This window comes from Geospiza fortis, unplaced genomic scaffold, assembly GCF_000277835.1.
Source record: "Geospiza fortis unplaced genomic scaffold, GeoFor_1.0 scaffold55, whole genome shotgun sequence".
Classification (NCBI taxonomy): domain Eukaryota; kingdom Metazoa; phylum Chordata; class Aves; order Passeriformes; family Thraupidae; genus Geospiza; species Geospiza fortis.
In genome coordinates this window covers 5,876,749-5,891,720 of record NW_005054308.1, presented here as the reverse complement: position 1 = coordinate 5,891,720, position 14,972 = coordinate 5,876,749, and the positions used below count along the sequence as shown (strand labels likewise).

Below are 14,972 nucleotides of genomic sequence, written 5' to 3'. Positions count from 1 at the left end.
TGGCATCAAAGAACGTGAGTGCCAAGAGGAACACTGCCCCAAGCACACCGAGTGGGAAACACCAGTCCAGCCAAGCAGGAGCCACCCATCCTGGCTGCAGAAGGCTTGGGATGTCTTTGCATGGGGTAGCCAAGCTCAAGCAAGCTGCTGCTGGACATGGGTCTCTCTGCTGTCTGCTGGGTTCAGACAGGCTGGGCCCTGGTGTCTGGTGTTCCCGCCCTTGCATGGAGGGCAGTGTTACAGGGGGAACCCAGGGCTGTGCATCATGCTGGGCTCAACATTTTCTCCCCTGCTTTTACACGAGGTCAGGAGCTTTGTTGTGAAGCTTTCTCGCTTTGGCAGTGTCCCTGCTACCCCAGGGACAAGGAACTGAAAGTGGCTGTTGAGCTGACTGCCAGAGCTGGCTCAGAGTGTGACAGTCACCCTGTGACTGTGTCAGGGACGAGGACAGTGTCAACAGCCCCTGGTTCTGACCCTCCCCTTGTGGGCAAGACGACAGCCCCATGAGTGGTTAAAGAACAGAGCATGACATGTTACAGCCTTAACACTGCAAATGAAGTGATTGAAAGAGAGCTACAAACACAGTTTGTACATGACATGGTGCCTCAGATGGGGCTCTTCAAGCAGTACATGTTTCCCTTACCCCTACAAGCATTGTTTTGGTGGGAGACCTAGGCTATAGGGAATTTTTTGGGACTGCTTGGGGCGAGTGACTGGGTTTCAGTTGTGGTCTCAGTTGTGGTCTCTTGTCCCCAGTGCATCCACCGTGACCTAGCAGCCAGGAATGTGCTCATATCAGATGGACGAGTAGCCAAGATCTGTGACTTTGGCCTGGCCCGGGACATCATGAATGACTCCAACTACGTTGTAAAAGGCAATGTAAGTAATTAAAATGGGCACAAGAGAAGGTACAAGGGTAGGAGGGGCTGGAAAGGACAGACAGGGTGTAGCATAAGCTGCCAGCTTGTCCCAGTCTGCAGGACTCTCTGCTCTTCCAGGCCCGCCTGCCCGTGAAATGGATGGCCCCAGAGAGCATCTTTGACTGCATTTACACAGTGCAGAGTGATGTGTGGTCTTATGGCATCCTGCTGTGGGAGATCTTCTCCCTTGGTAAGAAAGCAAGCTTGCAAACCCCTTTTGTTTTCTGTGGCTCACTACTGCCCTAATGTATCTGCAGAAAAATTGCCAAGAAAGGAGGAAGGTTGACAAAAATCTAGGTTTATCAGGGCTGTAAAACACTGTGTTATGTTTCCAGAGGGACCATTCAAAACAAAGAATCCCACATCATTTCCTCTAACTCAGAACTCCCTGGTGATGCTCCAGGCTGCCTCTTCCCACCCCTCAAGGCTGGAGTGTTGAACACTGTGGTCCTTTTTCTGTCACAGGAAAGAGCCCCTATCCTGGCATGGTGGTGAACAGCAAGTTCTACAGCATGGTGAAGCAGGGATACCAGATGGCCAGGCCTGACTTCGCCCCCTTGGAAATGTGAGTGGATGCACTGAGATTCACACAGCAGCAACAGGGGGGCTGGCAACAGGCAGGGACATGGGCCATGGCACAGGGACCTTGTCCACAGCTCTGCCTGCTCTCCCAGGTGTCTGCCTTGAGGTTAAGGATGGATCCTACCAGGCTGCTCCTTGCTCCTGTAGGAAAACAAGGCCTGGAACAGTCTATCCAGCATCTCCTGTTTAGGGACAGGAGGACGGGAACACTCACGTTACATGTCTACATTCCAGAATTGGTGGGGTTTTCTTCTTTTTTTAGTTAGCTTCTTTTGACTCTCTGATTATGAGAAGACAAGCCTGAGTAGGCTACAGGAGGTGAGTGTAAGCCTGAAGTCTTGTTGGCATAAAGCTTCTTGTTGATTAGTTTGCTCCATCCACTCCAGTGCTCACCCTTCCCGGGAGCACTGCACTCACCATGGGTTTTTTGGAAGAAGACAAGGGACTGCTCAGTTCTGTGTCCCTGACATGCAGAGTGCTGCAGGGAAGAGCCTGGGGTTGCAGACCCCTCCAGCAGCACCATGCCACGTCCCTGTCCCTGTGTGGCCCTGCAGGTACAGCATCATGCAGGCGTGCTGGAGCCTGGAGCCCACACGGAGACCCACCTTCGACCAGATTGGCTGCTTCATCCAGAAAGAGCTGGAGGTGCACAAGGAGCAGGTGAGGACCTCTGGAGAGGAGAAGGGGGAGGATCTTTCCCCGTGTATGAACACAGCTTCTGGACACATTTTCTGTGATATCCCTTACCATAAGGTGATGGGAGCAGTGTGGTGTTGGTGGGAAGAGCAGAGAGGCATCCAGCTGAAGGGTTCAGTCATTCCCCACCACGGCCAAAGAGGGCTGGGACAAGGAAGCACGGCTTCTTGGCAGAAACCTCAGTGTGACAGGCATTCGTGCACTGCCAGCACAGCACCCTGCCCCATTGCCCTGGACCTGCTGTCCATTCTCTCAGGACTAGCTGGCCACAAAAGCACAGGCACATGCCTGCCCTACCTGTGAGCCCTGCCCCGTGGGCACAGCAAAGGGTGGTAACTGGAGTGAGCACATCCCCAGCTGGTCACCTGCATGGGAACAGGTGTCAGACATCAAAGGGACCAAAACACACTCAGGGTGTTGTGTTTCTTCCTTTTCTTTCAAGGACTACACCAACCTCCCCTCCAGTGCAGAGGAAGACAGTGGCTGTGACACCTCTGGCTGCTGTGAGGAGTCCTGCGAGCAAGAGGAGAGTGGGCAGCCACTTCTCAAGGGCAACAACTACCAGTTCTGTTAGGTGGGACCTTCACCCTGGGGCTGATCCTTGTCCTGGCTCCGCAGAGCTCACCCTAGGACACAGACACCTTCTGCTTTGGCCTTCTCTGTGCTTGCTGAAGTGTGAGTGTTACAGACTCTCTCACCAAATGGAGAGCGAAGAAGACACCTTGGGGTCCCTCAGTCTCATCTCACACAGCACAGAGCTGTTAGGATTGGTAACAGGCTCCATCTCTACAAGGTACACAGAGGTCCCCAGCAGCTGCCTCCCCATGCCCCAGAGAAGGCTGTGGGAGTTTGGGTTTTGTAGTTTTTAAAAAAATAGTAGTCACAGCCAAGGCATTTCCAAGTGTCACTCACATTACTGAACCCTTGAGTTTTACAACATCTTGAAATATGTCTTAGCACTGGAACTACTTCACATACTCCCTTTTTGAATGGTTCTGCTCTCTTCCCTTTGTCAGTCTGACCCTGGACATTGCAGTGTGTTAAGAAATAGGTAAAGCTTCTACATAGCATTAAATATGCATTAACCCCTACACTTCCTTGTGCAATCCACATCTCTGCAGCTGATGCTTCTGCAGGGAGTGTTTGGGTGAAGTGAGCCACAGAGCCAACCCCAGGGTTATGTGAGCTTGTGCCTCACTAACAGGACAGAAGGACAGCTCTTTCTCAGGTAAAAGACAGCAGAAAACAGTGCTCTTCCATGAGAGCCCTGAACACAACCCCAATCCATGAAAGAATGGCAGCTTAAAGAGGTCTACAAATGATCAACATTACACATACCCTACAGAACTTCTGAGTTACTGAGCATGTAGCAATCACTGCCTTTGTCACTATTACAGACTCGTACTAAATTTCCTTAATGTACTTTTAATAGTACAGCTGAGGTGATTTTTTTCATAAGCTAGGGCCTAATACACTTCAACCTATTTCTCAGCTAGCTCTTGCTCAGGGTTACTACTGCCCTGGCCACCCAGTCCTGTGTACCTACCAGAAGTAGCTAAAGAACCTTCTCAGCTTCACCTGACTCAGTGGGTAAAGGATTTCTATTCCAGGTACAGAGAAACTGCAACTGACAGGGCTCAGGGAAACTACAGCTGCACTGCAGGTGGCCTTTGTCACACTCTGAGCAATTTCACTGTGGGCCATTTCTGATTCTATTAAACCTGGTTTTATGCTAACACCAAGTGATTCATTCTTCCTTACTAAATGAAAAGCTAATGTAACTCTGTCAGCATTATAAAAAATAAAATATGTTTAACAAAATGAGTCTTTCCTAGGGCTCTAAGGCCTGTTCTCAGAGGGGAACAGCTCAGAGCAGAGGTGATGCACTGGCCTACCCACTCACCCTGCAACTCTGTTCCTCAGTACCAGTTCTCAAAACCACTCATTCTTGTGTAACACAAAAACCGATTAAAAGCAAGGTTTTAAAGCTCTGAAGTAGTCCCTGTGCATGGATATAATGGAATGTAATTTCAGTTGTGATAATGGAACATCTGACAAGTCACCATGTGGCACATGGCAGCAGTCTCTGGGGCAAGTGCAAGGCCAAAGACAAGGCAAATGCAGAAGAGATTCAGCAGTGTTTGTGCCTTTTCTCCTGGAGCCATCCAGGTCTTCTACACACACAAAAAAAAAAAACAACCCAAGTCACTTGACCACAGTTTCACCCCCAAAATTGGAGATAATTTATTAAACTTTATCACTGACTGAAAAAAGTCACTAATGTCTCTTATAATAAGTTAATGTTCTTAACAGAAAAACCCCAAGCCATGATTACTGCATTTGCTCAGACTTAATACATTTACTTTAACAGTATGGTACTCAATAGGTTCCCCTTCACAGAAGGGAGTTTTCAACCACACCGCAAGCCTCAGAATCTTCCCCACTGCTCACTCAGACAACATAAACTCCCAAGATGGCAACTTTGCATTCTGGTATCCTGCTTGTCTCCTCTGTGTGTCACAGCAAACACCAAACACCTTCACCACCAGCCATGGCCAAAGGGAGCTGCAGTAGTGACAGCACAGCTTTGCACCCACAACCCAGGTGTCCCTCAGGTTGCTGCACAGGCAGCATCCTAACTCCTCTCAAGGGGCTGACAAAGCAACCTGGGCAGCAGGAGACTCCTCTAACCCCCAGAGTGCTGTGGGAACATGGGCAGGGCAGGTGTGACACCTGACAAAGTGATGGGTGCAGCTCTTCCAGCACGTGCATGACTGTGGAATACAGAACCCTGCTTGCTCTGGTGACACTGCATTCATCATTCCTCCTTGATCCCACAGACAGTGTTTGAGTGTCCCTCCCCTCTCCACAGCCACGCCCTGCACAGCACTTAAACCATCCTCCAATGCCTCGGCTGCCCTGGGGCTCAGTTCTTACCTTACCATTAAGAACACTGTCCTCTCACTGTACCTTTTGGCTTCTAAGTTATTAGTGCTCTTGTGAAGGGACAAACAATTCTAGAAACTCCCTGCAGCCAAAGCATTCACAATCCTGGACCAGGAATGCAGCCTCCAGGGAGGCTCCCCAGATACAGCATGTTAAAGCAGCACAGCTCCTCCTCCTCACGACTCCTTGCAGCCAATGCCTGTGAGAGCTCTGCAAGTTTACCAAGCAGGAGTCAGTATCCTAAATTCACCTATTCAGAATGTTTTGGGCAAAATCGTTGTAGCCATCTACTGTTTATGCCTGGTCCCACATCCCCAGCCCTGGCACCAATAAGCACAAAGAAGTCAGCAAGCGAGATTCAGAATGAAATGACCTGTGTGTGCTTGACCATGCACACTCCCTGCTACCAGCAACTCCTCTCCCCTCTCCAGCTGCAGGGAGGGCAACATCCCACAGCCCTGAACAGCAGGTCCATCACATGCCTTGGAGGCAGCTGCAGCCTTCTGCAAGGGGGTGACAGACCTATGCTCACAGCAGCTATCACGATGCTATGGAAGCACAGAGCTCTTTGGTCAGTAACAGCAGTCAAAGCCACCAGCATCACATCTCCAACCTGTGGAGGTTGATAAAATAAAATAAAAAATAAACTCTCAAGCCAGACACCTGCAAAAGCTGGCTCAGCCCACCCATCCACACGACCAGAGAGAGAAACCAACTCAGCAAGCTCCATCCTCTTCCTGCTTCCCCTCTTCATCCTCCTCCGTCTCTGTTTTGATCTGGGCCACGCCGAGCCGGTAGAGCGCGTCACGGATCACCACCTCCCCGGGCTGGCAGCTCTGCACGATCTCCTGGATCTGCCTGTTGACGATTTCCCTGCTGGTGAGGAAGTCCATGAGGCGGTTGTAGAGGTAATAGTGCGTGGGGTTCTCGAAGGTGATGGGCCGCTGGCGCACGGTGCTGGTCCTGCTGTCGCCGATGGCGGCGGCGATGGCGCCATAGGGCTCCAGCTCGCGGCACAGGGCGATGCAGCGGTGCCGGGCCGTGGCGTCCCAGGGGCTGCTCTGCTCCGCGCCCGCCTGCACGATGCGGCGCGCACAGGACTTGGTGATGGGGTGCTGCAGGGAGGGCTCAGCCACCGTCACGTCTACGCTGTAGTGCTGGTCCAGCAGCTCAGGGCAGGACACGTACTGGGGGAGACACACAGCAGGTGGAACAACAACTTCCCCACAGCTGAGAAGATAAAATTACTGGCTGGCCAAGTTCCAAACAACACTATGACCCAGGACAGATGGAGGGCTAAATGATCCAGGCTTCCCCTACATGCCACAAGGATGATATGTACACTCCTTCCTCACTTGTATGCCCTCAGATAATCCCAGGGCACCAGGAACAATCTTTCTCTCCCACTTCTCAAGGAACAGCAGTAGTCTGAAAGAAGTCAGTTGCTGTGGCAAAATAAGTGACGTGCTCCGAAGTTCATGATCTGAACTGTTACAATGCACTCCCAGCACAGCTCTTCCTATTAAGGACAATTAATCAAACACAAACCCCAGGCAACACCTAATATATTCTGCTATGTTTAGGAGCGATGCCCTGGCAAAGCTTAAATCAGGAGACATTTATCAAGTCAAATTCACTCCGGGCAGTGCTCAAGACCAGGCTGGATGGAGCTGTGAGCAACCTGGCCCAGTGGAAGGTGACCCTGCCTGTGGCAGGAGGACAAACTGGATGAGCTTTAAGGGCCCTTCCAACCTGACCCATTCTGTGATTCTATGAAATTATCTTCAGCCACAATGCAGGTTACACATGGGGGGGGTGGAAGGGGTGTTAACTTTAATCTCCCTTGCATCTTTTCCATGCTGGACTGGCACGGCAGAGACATAACTAACCGTTGGAGGTTCCATGGGGTCAGAGAAGCAGCCCTGGTTCTTCCCCCACATCTGGGAAGTCAGGCCAGGCCAGCAGAGGTCTGCACACAGTGCCACTGAAGAGGCTGAATCAACAACATACACTGGAGGCCAGTGACGTGAGGATACCAACAAGTCCACGTGATCCCGAGCATTTTCTCCTCTTACTATGTACTTGGAGCCACACACAACCTAGAACAAAGAAAGGATTGACATCAGGAGCACAATAAAATTAAAAACTTACAGAAAAAAATCTAGTCTTAAAAAAATCCAGCTTCCTTTCACTAACCAGAAAACTACTTTCTCTAGAGATACCCTGTTTCCTTCTCATACACATTCACCTTGTCATGGGGAATTTTCCAAGCCCTGAGGAACAGGTTTCATTCCCAAGGCTCAGAGAAGCCCACTCCATTGCTTCTATTCCATAAGGAAGTTCCATGCTGTTAAGTCAAATAATGAATAGCCAAGGAAGAAAAAAACCATTGTGGCTCCAGTCTTCCCTACCTGATGTGGACACACTTTGTAGATCTTCCCTCCTGTGTGATGAGTAGAAGATGGTGTAATGCTTGTTCCATTCTGAACAAACTCATAGAGAGCCAGGAGGGAGTAGCAGAGCTCATCCTAGAAAAGACAGGCCCCAGAGACAATGACTAAAATTAACAGATTCCTGCAGAGAGGGAAAAGGCAGCATGCAAGATCTCCCAAATCCTAATTTGCACTTCATCCAATAACTTCCTAATCCCACACAGCACTGTGAGGATGACAAGCAATTACACAATGCTGAGCCAGTGACAAGGTAATTACAGGCTTCCTTTCTTCTAGCCCACAAAGGTTCAATTTATTTCACCATGTGTAAATTATCCTATAACCTGCTGGCACCCATCCCTGCCCTTAGTGCAGTCAGATGAGAAATTAATTGTCTAGGATGGCAAGAGCGGATGAGGGAAAGACACTGAAGAACAGCTCCACTCCTGCAGGCTTGTCTGTGGGCAAACAAGCCATTACCTTTGTATGGGATGCCTCCCAGGGGATGCCACACTGTGTCAGAAAGCTCTGCAGCTCTTCCTCACTGTAAGAGTTTATCAGCTCAGGCCTGAAGACTTCTTCCTGAAGGAGCCTCACCAAGGCACTGCCATTACCTGCAAAGGCAGGAAACGGGTCTCAGCACTCATTCTCAGGAAGGGAACTTATCAAAATAATTTCTTAAGAAGACTACAGAAGGAGAGATTGCACAACCCACAGCCAGCAAGAGAGAGCTGTGAACAGTCCTACATACAGAGCATGTCACAGACCGCTTGTCCTGAGCCCTTCACTGCTGAGGTCACCAGACTGAGCCCAGCATAGCTGCAGACCCCATAAACACTTATCTATCCTGTCATTTGTAACCTTTAAATGACTGATGTGAGGACAACCAAGTGAAGAAGAGCAGAGATAAATGTCACTGCAGCCTTTGGGCTGAACAGCTCCAGGCTCAGCCTTCACATCTGCCTGGCTCTTTCTCTGGGACTCCACTTCCACAAAAGCCCACACAGCTCTTCTGCAGCCCAACTCTGAAGCAGCTGCAGCCCTGTCTGCAAAGCCAACTCACACACTTGCTAAGCTTGCAAAGCCAGTTTTCCTTCCTATACACAACACCTAAATTCTTAAGGGAATCAGGTGCTAACTGATCTTAGCTCTTGGATCTGAGATTATTCCCCTCACTGTTTCTTGTTCCATGCAGTCAATATGCAGTGGATGTACTGAATGTTGACAACTCTGATCAAGACTAGCACAACACTCCCCTAGTTTTTTCTCAAGTTCTGTAAAAACTTAATCAGCCTTTATCAAGATTGTAACACTGAGATACCAAGCACTACCAGTAACTTCCACACTCCAAGCATCAGTCTAACATGAAACAAACACTGACTGGCATTCAAGGTGTGCATGCATCCCTCTGCAATCAGACTATCTCACCTGGGGTGCAATACTCTCATGTCCCCCATGCCTCAAATGCACCAGAGCCCACCAGTGCATCCAAACTTCACAGAAAAACCAAGCCTCAAGTAACAAAGTAGTCTGAGAACAGCTGGAATCACCTCAATGTTCCTGTCTTTTCTCAGCACACATGACTTTTAAAGTGTCATGCAATCAGCTATTCTTAATGTTAAACATCACCAAGACTGAAGTCACCAACACATCAAGCACTCCCTTAATAGGCACAACCTGAGCCATTACCTGGCACTGGCTGTGCATGCAGGTTCTTGTCCTTCTCTGTATTGATCACCACTGCTCCTCTCATCAGTGGAGGGAAGAAAGGAGCAACAATAGAGGCATCAAACTTTGTGATGGGGATGCTAGAAGGAAAAGCCACCTGCTCAATCACCTCTGTCTCCATCGTGGACCAAAAGTCTTCCACATTCACTTCGCTTGATGGCAAGTATTCTGGCCAAGTAAACTACAGAGAGAAAGAAAGAGTGGTCAAATACAAAAAGCACAGTTCATTTGACAGTTCTGTGTCAGTCACTCACAGCATGAGGACTATCCAGGAGAGCGCTTAGCTCAAATAAAACAAGATTATTTCAGTCTCCTAAAGCTTCCCACAACCACTTTGCCTCACGTAAGACTCAAAATTTACATATCTGACATAAAATCCAGACATGCTACATTCTCCTACTAAGGCTTTTTTCCCCATTAGAGAAGACAACACCTCAGGAAAACTTGAGGAAAAAAGGAATGTGTTCATGTCAAAGGAAGAAGACCAAATTTAACAACTTCCGTCCGAAGTTCCTACTGCCCAAGGCTGCTGGACAAAAGCTGTGGTCCAGGGACAAAGGATCTCATTTTCCCTGAACTACACATCAACACCTCTAAGAGGAAGCACAGGCATTGCTGCTCCAGCCACATCCTCTTGTCAGGCATCAGCAGAAAACCACTCACAAAGGTCTCATGTATTTATTGTGCATCATGAAGACCAGAGTCAGCAAAAAATCATTATGATCTGCTTTGAACACAAACAGGATGTGAGCTGTGGGAAAAACGTACCTCTATATTTTTCAGTGCTAGGACATTTTCCGTATTCCTCTGGGCTATTTCCACCTTGGGGGTTATGCCACAGATTCCACAGATCATATCATTGTAATCCCGGACTGTCAGGCATTCAAAAGCCCAGTAGCCATTGCACAGCAGCTCCTGAAGCTGAGCCTGCTCATCAGGGCTCAGGTTTTTGTCTGAAAAGAGAACATGCCACTGTTACAGTTTTCACATCCTGAAGCCACTGCAGAGGTAGTAGGGCTTTCCTACACAGGATAAAACCAAACCTGCCTTCCAGAGAATTGTTACAAAGAACTGGTCATAGAGGTACTGTTTGGTTCAGGAAGTGATTTAATAGAAACATACCACACTAAAATAGGTGAGGTTTGCCTTTTTATAACCTAACAACCACCATCAGGTCACAGTTTGGTATGTTATGGTAAAAAGCAAGAAGGAAAACTCACCAGTCTGCTCCTGAACAGAGTCAAGGATATTGCCAACAGCCACTCTGGGATCCTCTCCAAGTTTAATGTGGTTTCGGATTGCAAACAGAAGATCCAAGCTCACTAACAATTTGTTACCCACATTGAAAAGGCCTGCAGTTAAAACAAGACAGTTATTGTCTGTAGGGTTCCAGATCTTCCTCACAAAGAAATTTATTCCTTACTGATACACAACACACAAGTACAGTTTAGAGGATAATGGAAACACAAACAGTGCTCCTGCACCTCTGAAATGCAGAGTTCCCTGCTGAAACATCAGCTCCTTTCAGAGCTGTCTGTTGATTTAAAAAGCTATAAGGAACAGCTGTCAATCCATCTCGCTGGCCAATGCCATCAAACAACACTCTCCAGAGATGTCTCCGACTATGATCTCAGGGGCTGCCTTGCAGAACTCAACATTTACAGAGACCTACGCCAGTGAACCAAGGCAAGGTCTTCCTCACCAGAATATTCATGTGCTTTCACTCACAAATACAGATTTACTTGCAGAATAAGCAGAAGCAATTAAAAAATAAATCAGATTTAGTACGCTGGGGAAGGGAACAAGCTTTTCTGTGCCTGGACAATGCCCTGATACAATCCCAAGGCTTCCAAAGGGTTCAGACTGTAGTTATGCTGTATGCTCACATTTCTCCTACCTGTGTAAATGTCAGTGAAGCTATGGAGGGCCAGACACTGCAGGTTCAAGCACATTTTGACCTGAGCTGTAACCACCTGTAATCTATTGGCTGTCAGCAGCCAGCACTCCTGAGGACCAGCAAGGGAACTGCAACACACAACAAAAAAACCACTTGGAGTGAAGCCAATGGGTTCTTTAGTCCAACCCTGCAGTAACTTCAGACATTCTAGTTGACATGAGTTCATTATTTTGTAAATCCAAGCCAGCTTACCACATCATATCACACCAGAAAAAGTTACATTTTAAAACAGATTTCCCAGGCAGAGGCAGGTCACTGCTCACATTCTTTTGAACAGCACTAGAGCATCCCTTCAGCTCCATACACTGAGTACCTACTATTGCAGAGGTGGAGAAAATCCATGGCCCCAGCTGCCCTGGGAGAAGTGGCTGTACCACTGCTGTGGTGATCAGTAACACATTCCACAGCCAGCCTGTCCTGCACACAGAGATTCAGAAAGGTCTGCTCCTCTACAGTGTAACTGACAAGGGGGAAGTTCAGACAGGAGAGTGCCAGTGGCTGAAATACTGCTGTCCACCGGAGAAAACAGGAATCAAAGCCAAAGTCTGCTCCTTCCCACTGGCAGGGCTTCAATTAGAGCCTGTGCAGGCACATGGGAGAGTCCCACATGCAGAGCACTGCAAAGCAGCCAGGCACAGACAAGGATTTATAGTGCACAGGTTGGTAAGACCCATGGTGAGGGACAGGGTGTGAGACTGCTCTGTTCTGAAAAAAATACAGAACATAAAAAGCAACTCTTCTGGAAAGATCTCAATTAGTGCTAGCCTGACCAAAGCAAATATCCATCCTTCATATCAATAATTTTTTTTTAAGAAAGAAACAACATTAAACTCCCTGACATTGTGCTGTAGGAAAAATCTTAGATCATATTTTCAGAAACAGGAGAATGTCTGGCAGACTCAGGGAAGAGATATCAACAGGCTTTCATACAAATCTAGCTTATTTACTAAAAATTTCTTGAAGTCCTTCAGGTTTCAATTTGGATATTTGCTCCAAAAAAGCTTTCACTCAAGCACACACTAAGAAATGAAAGGAATGAAAATATCATAAGCAAAAAGACCCACACAGGAAATACTCAGACCAGGGAGAGAGAGAAAAAGGAAATCACACAATGCACATCTGTAAACACACAAGTTTTCCTCTCTTAGCCTCAAAGCATCAGAATGGAAAACAAAGAGGGGATGACTAATGAAAAGACTCTGTTTCAATAAGAAAAAAGTTACATCTGGACTTTGCAGTCACTCTTTGATCCTGCCAAACCCTTTCCAACACATCTAGCTTACTCAGTGTCACTTTCACCAGCTTCACTACCAGGGGCCAAAGCAAATATTATTTCAGGCAGACTCAGAACAAAGAAAATCAGCATGAGTTTGAAAGAGTCAAAATGCAAAGCAGAATCTTACTTGTGTCCCCCTTTGAACAAGGGGCTGTTACAGAGGAGGCACTGCACACATGGAGACTCGTAGTAGTTGGACCAGGAGGTCTGCTCGATGGTCACAGTCTCCTCACTCACGTTGGACAGGATGAGCCTGGAGCTGTTGAGCTCGTGGATGAGGGTGAAGATCTCTGCCAGCTCGGACTCGTTCTCGGGGATCTGCATCACCTTGCGCAGCAGCTGCAGCGTGGACTGACGCTGGGTTTCCTTCTGCGACGGCGTCAGGGGCTCGCTGGTGTTCAGCACGCCCGGCTGACCTGCACTGACCTCCTAGGAAGCAACACAGCCCAACAGGCAAGCATGGGGATGAAATATTAAGCCCAAAGAAGTCATAAAAGGCAGCAGAAACACAGCAGCCTTTGCACTCAGTAAACCCGACTTCTACTCTACTGCTGAATCATTGACTCCACTTCAAGCTCAAATTACTTTAACAAAAATAGTTTATTACAGCCCAACTCCTGCACTGCCAAACCATCACAGATTGGCCATTAAACTGTTAAGTGAAGGGATTGGGGATCCAGAGGGTGAGGATAGCCACCAACAGGTACACAAACACTTCAATAACCCTCATCACTTGAACCCCCAGTTATCACTGTCTTTCTCCACAGGTTATCAGGCACAGGCTCAGGGCAGCCTGCCCAGCTCTCCAGAAGCTGGAGGAACCAAGTGCTAACAGAGAACTGGGGGCTGTGATACACAGAACACACTAATCAGTAACAATTTATCAGCTAAAGTCTACCTTCTCCAACACATACCATCACAACGAAATGCACAAACACAGGAGAAGCAAACTCCAGGTTGTGCCAGGAGAACAAAGAGAACCCAAACAGGCTGGTCTGTTTAATCCCTGAAACTCTTCTGTCAACATTTCAACCTGGTTTTCTGACTAGTCCAGCAATGAGATAAATGATCAGTCAAAAGCCCAGAGACAACAATGAACTGTGTGACAGGAATGTTAAACAGATCTACAACCAGAAAAAAAGAAAAAACCTAAACGAGGAAGAGACAAGCCACATGCCTCTCAGAATGGAAGCTGAGCTAAGCACACTGCTGTTCCTTACACAGCTGTTTGTGTGAGTTTCACACAGGCCATCTCTGTTTGTTTGCATCTTTAAAGCAAAAACAAAACCACTAAACAAAGTTATGTTCTTCAAAATAAAAAAAGGGCAAGTGGATGAGTCATTACTACACAGACTAAAATTCTGTCTATTTGCTGAGTAGGCATTTCAGCTAAGAGCAGGAAAGCTCCTTTTTTTCATTTATTGTTTTAAGAACATGACAATTCAGTGTGAGAAAAGCTAACCTCCGAGGCTGCAAAGGCAAAAAAAACCCCCAGAATTAATTGCATCCACATAGAACAGCAGACAACTGAAAACATATTTATACATCAGAAAAAAACCCCTACATCCAGAAATAAATTCAGGTTGGAAGTAAAATTGCTCTACAAACCCTTAAAAACAGGAAGCTCTAATACAAGATGTACTAACTTAACTGACACCAGCCCCAAACTGCTCACAAAGCAGAGCATACTTGGGAGTTTCTGGATGAAGTCTGAAGTTCAACAAAGCTGACACAGCAATGTGGTGACTTCAGGGTCGATTTTCCCAGCATGTACTGACACAACAGAAGGATTTTTAAGTCGAGGAGACACCCAGTGGTAGCACTGGGTGTGCTCAGACTCTCTCAGCCTAAAGCACCACTGCTACAGGAATTCAACAAACATCATCACAGATATTTTAAATAGGAACCATTCTGTCAGAAAAGTTTATCATAATGAAAAAAAAAAAAAAAAGCCCAAACCATGTTTCCATAGGGACTTGCAAACGAAACTTCTCTGCCCAGCTCACAACAGAGATGTGATAAAACAAGCCAGCTTGAACCTTACCAGGGATTTTGCTGTTTTCTCAGTCCTGTCTTTGGCAAGGTTGTATCCACAGCTTGGGCAGATGCGTGGCTTGTGCCTGTTTGTATACACATAACTGCACGAGGGGTTCTTGCATTTCCCTCTGCCACGTGACGTTGCTAATCCCAAATCCTGAATAACACAAAAGAGATGTTTGCTGACCTTGACTTTTAATAGTTGGGCTCCATGATCTTAAAGGTCTTTTCCAACCTGAATGACTCTATGATTCTAAGCCAACAAGATTCTAAAAAAGATTACTCTATGTTTTACCTCCGCTTTATAACATCTTGTTTAAACATCAATAGCAAGCCCTGTCACTTTGCACAGAATCCTGTAAGTAGCATTTAAATATTCTGGGGACAGTTCTCCAGAC

The 14,972-nt window shown here is 47.3% G+C and overlaps 2 protein-coding genes across 3 annotated transcripts in view; one reads left to right on the top strand and one right to left on the bottom strand.

The window, feature by feature from the left end:
* The window catches only part of CSF1R (colony stimulating factor 1 receptor), a 19,544-nt gene extending 15,355 nt beyond the window's left edge, over positions 1-4,189 (top strand). The window contains 6 exon segments of the mRNA XM_005418727.2: positions 1-14; positions 757-879; positions 999-1,110; positions 1,386-1,485; positions 2,057-2,162; positions 2,641-4,189. The exon segment at positions 1-14 is cut by the window's left edge and continues 9 nt beyond it. Of these exon segments, the coding sequence (XP_005418784.1) occupies positions 1-14; positions 757-879; positions 999-1,110; positions 1,386-1,485; positions 2,057-2,162; positions 2,641-2,772 (587 nt within the window). The 3' untranslated portion in view covers positions 2,773-4,189.
* Positions 4,190-4,412: 223 nt separating this feature from the next.
* HMGXB3 (HMG-box containing 3) overlaps positions 4,413-14,972 on the bottom strand; it is an 18,758-nt gene continuing 8,198 nt past the window's right edge. For both annotated transcript variants that reach the window (XM_005418872.2, XM_031055315.1), the window contains exons 10-19: positions 14,582-14,731; positions 12,665-12,966; positions 11,202-11,329; positions 10,525-10,656; positions 10,073-10,257; positions 9,266-9,485; positions 8,057-8,190; positions 7,556-7,672; positions 7,034-7,243; positions 4,413-6,331 (exon numbers count right to left, since the gene is read on the bottom strand). In XM_005418872.2, coding sequence (XP_005418929.1) covers positions 5,861-6,331; positions 7,034-7,243; positions 7,556-7,672; positions 8,057-8,190; positions 9,266-9,485; positions 10,073-10,257; positions 10,525-10,656; positions 11,202-11,329; positions 12,665-12,966; positions 14,582-14,731 — 2,049 coding nt within the window. In that variant the 3' untranslated portion in view covers positions 4,413-5,860. The remainder of the gene's footprint in view (positions 6,332-7,033; positions 7,244-7,555; positions 7,673-8,056; positions 8,191-9,265; positions 9,486-10,072; positions 10,258-10,524; positions 10,657-11,201; positions 11,330-12,664; positions 12,967-14,581; positions 14,732-14,972) is intronic.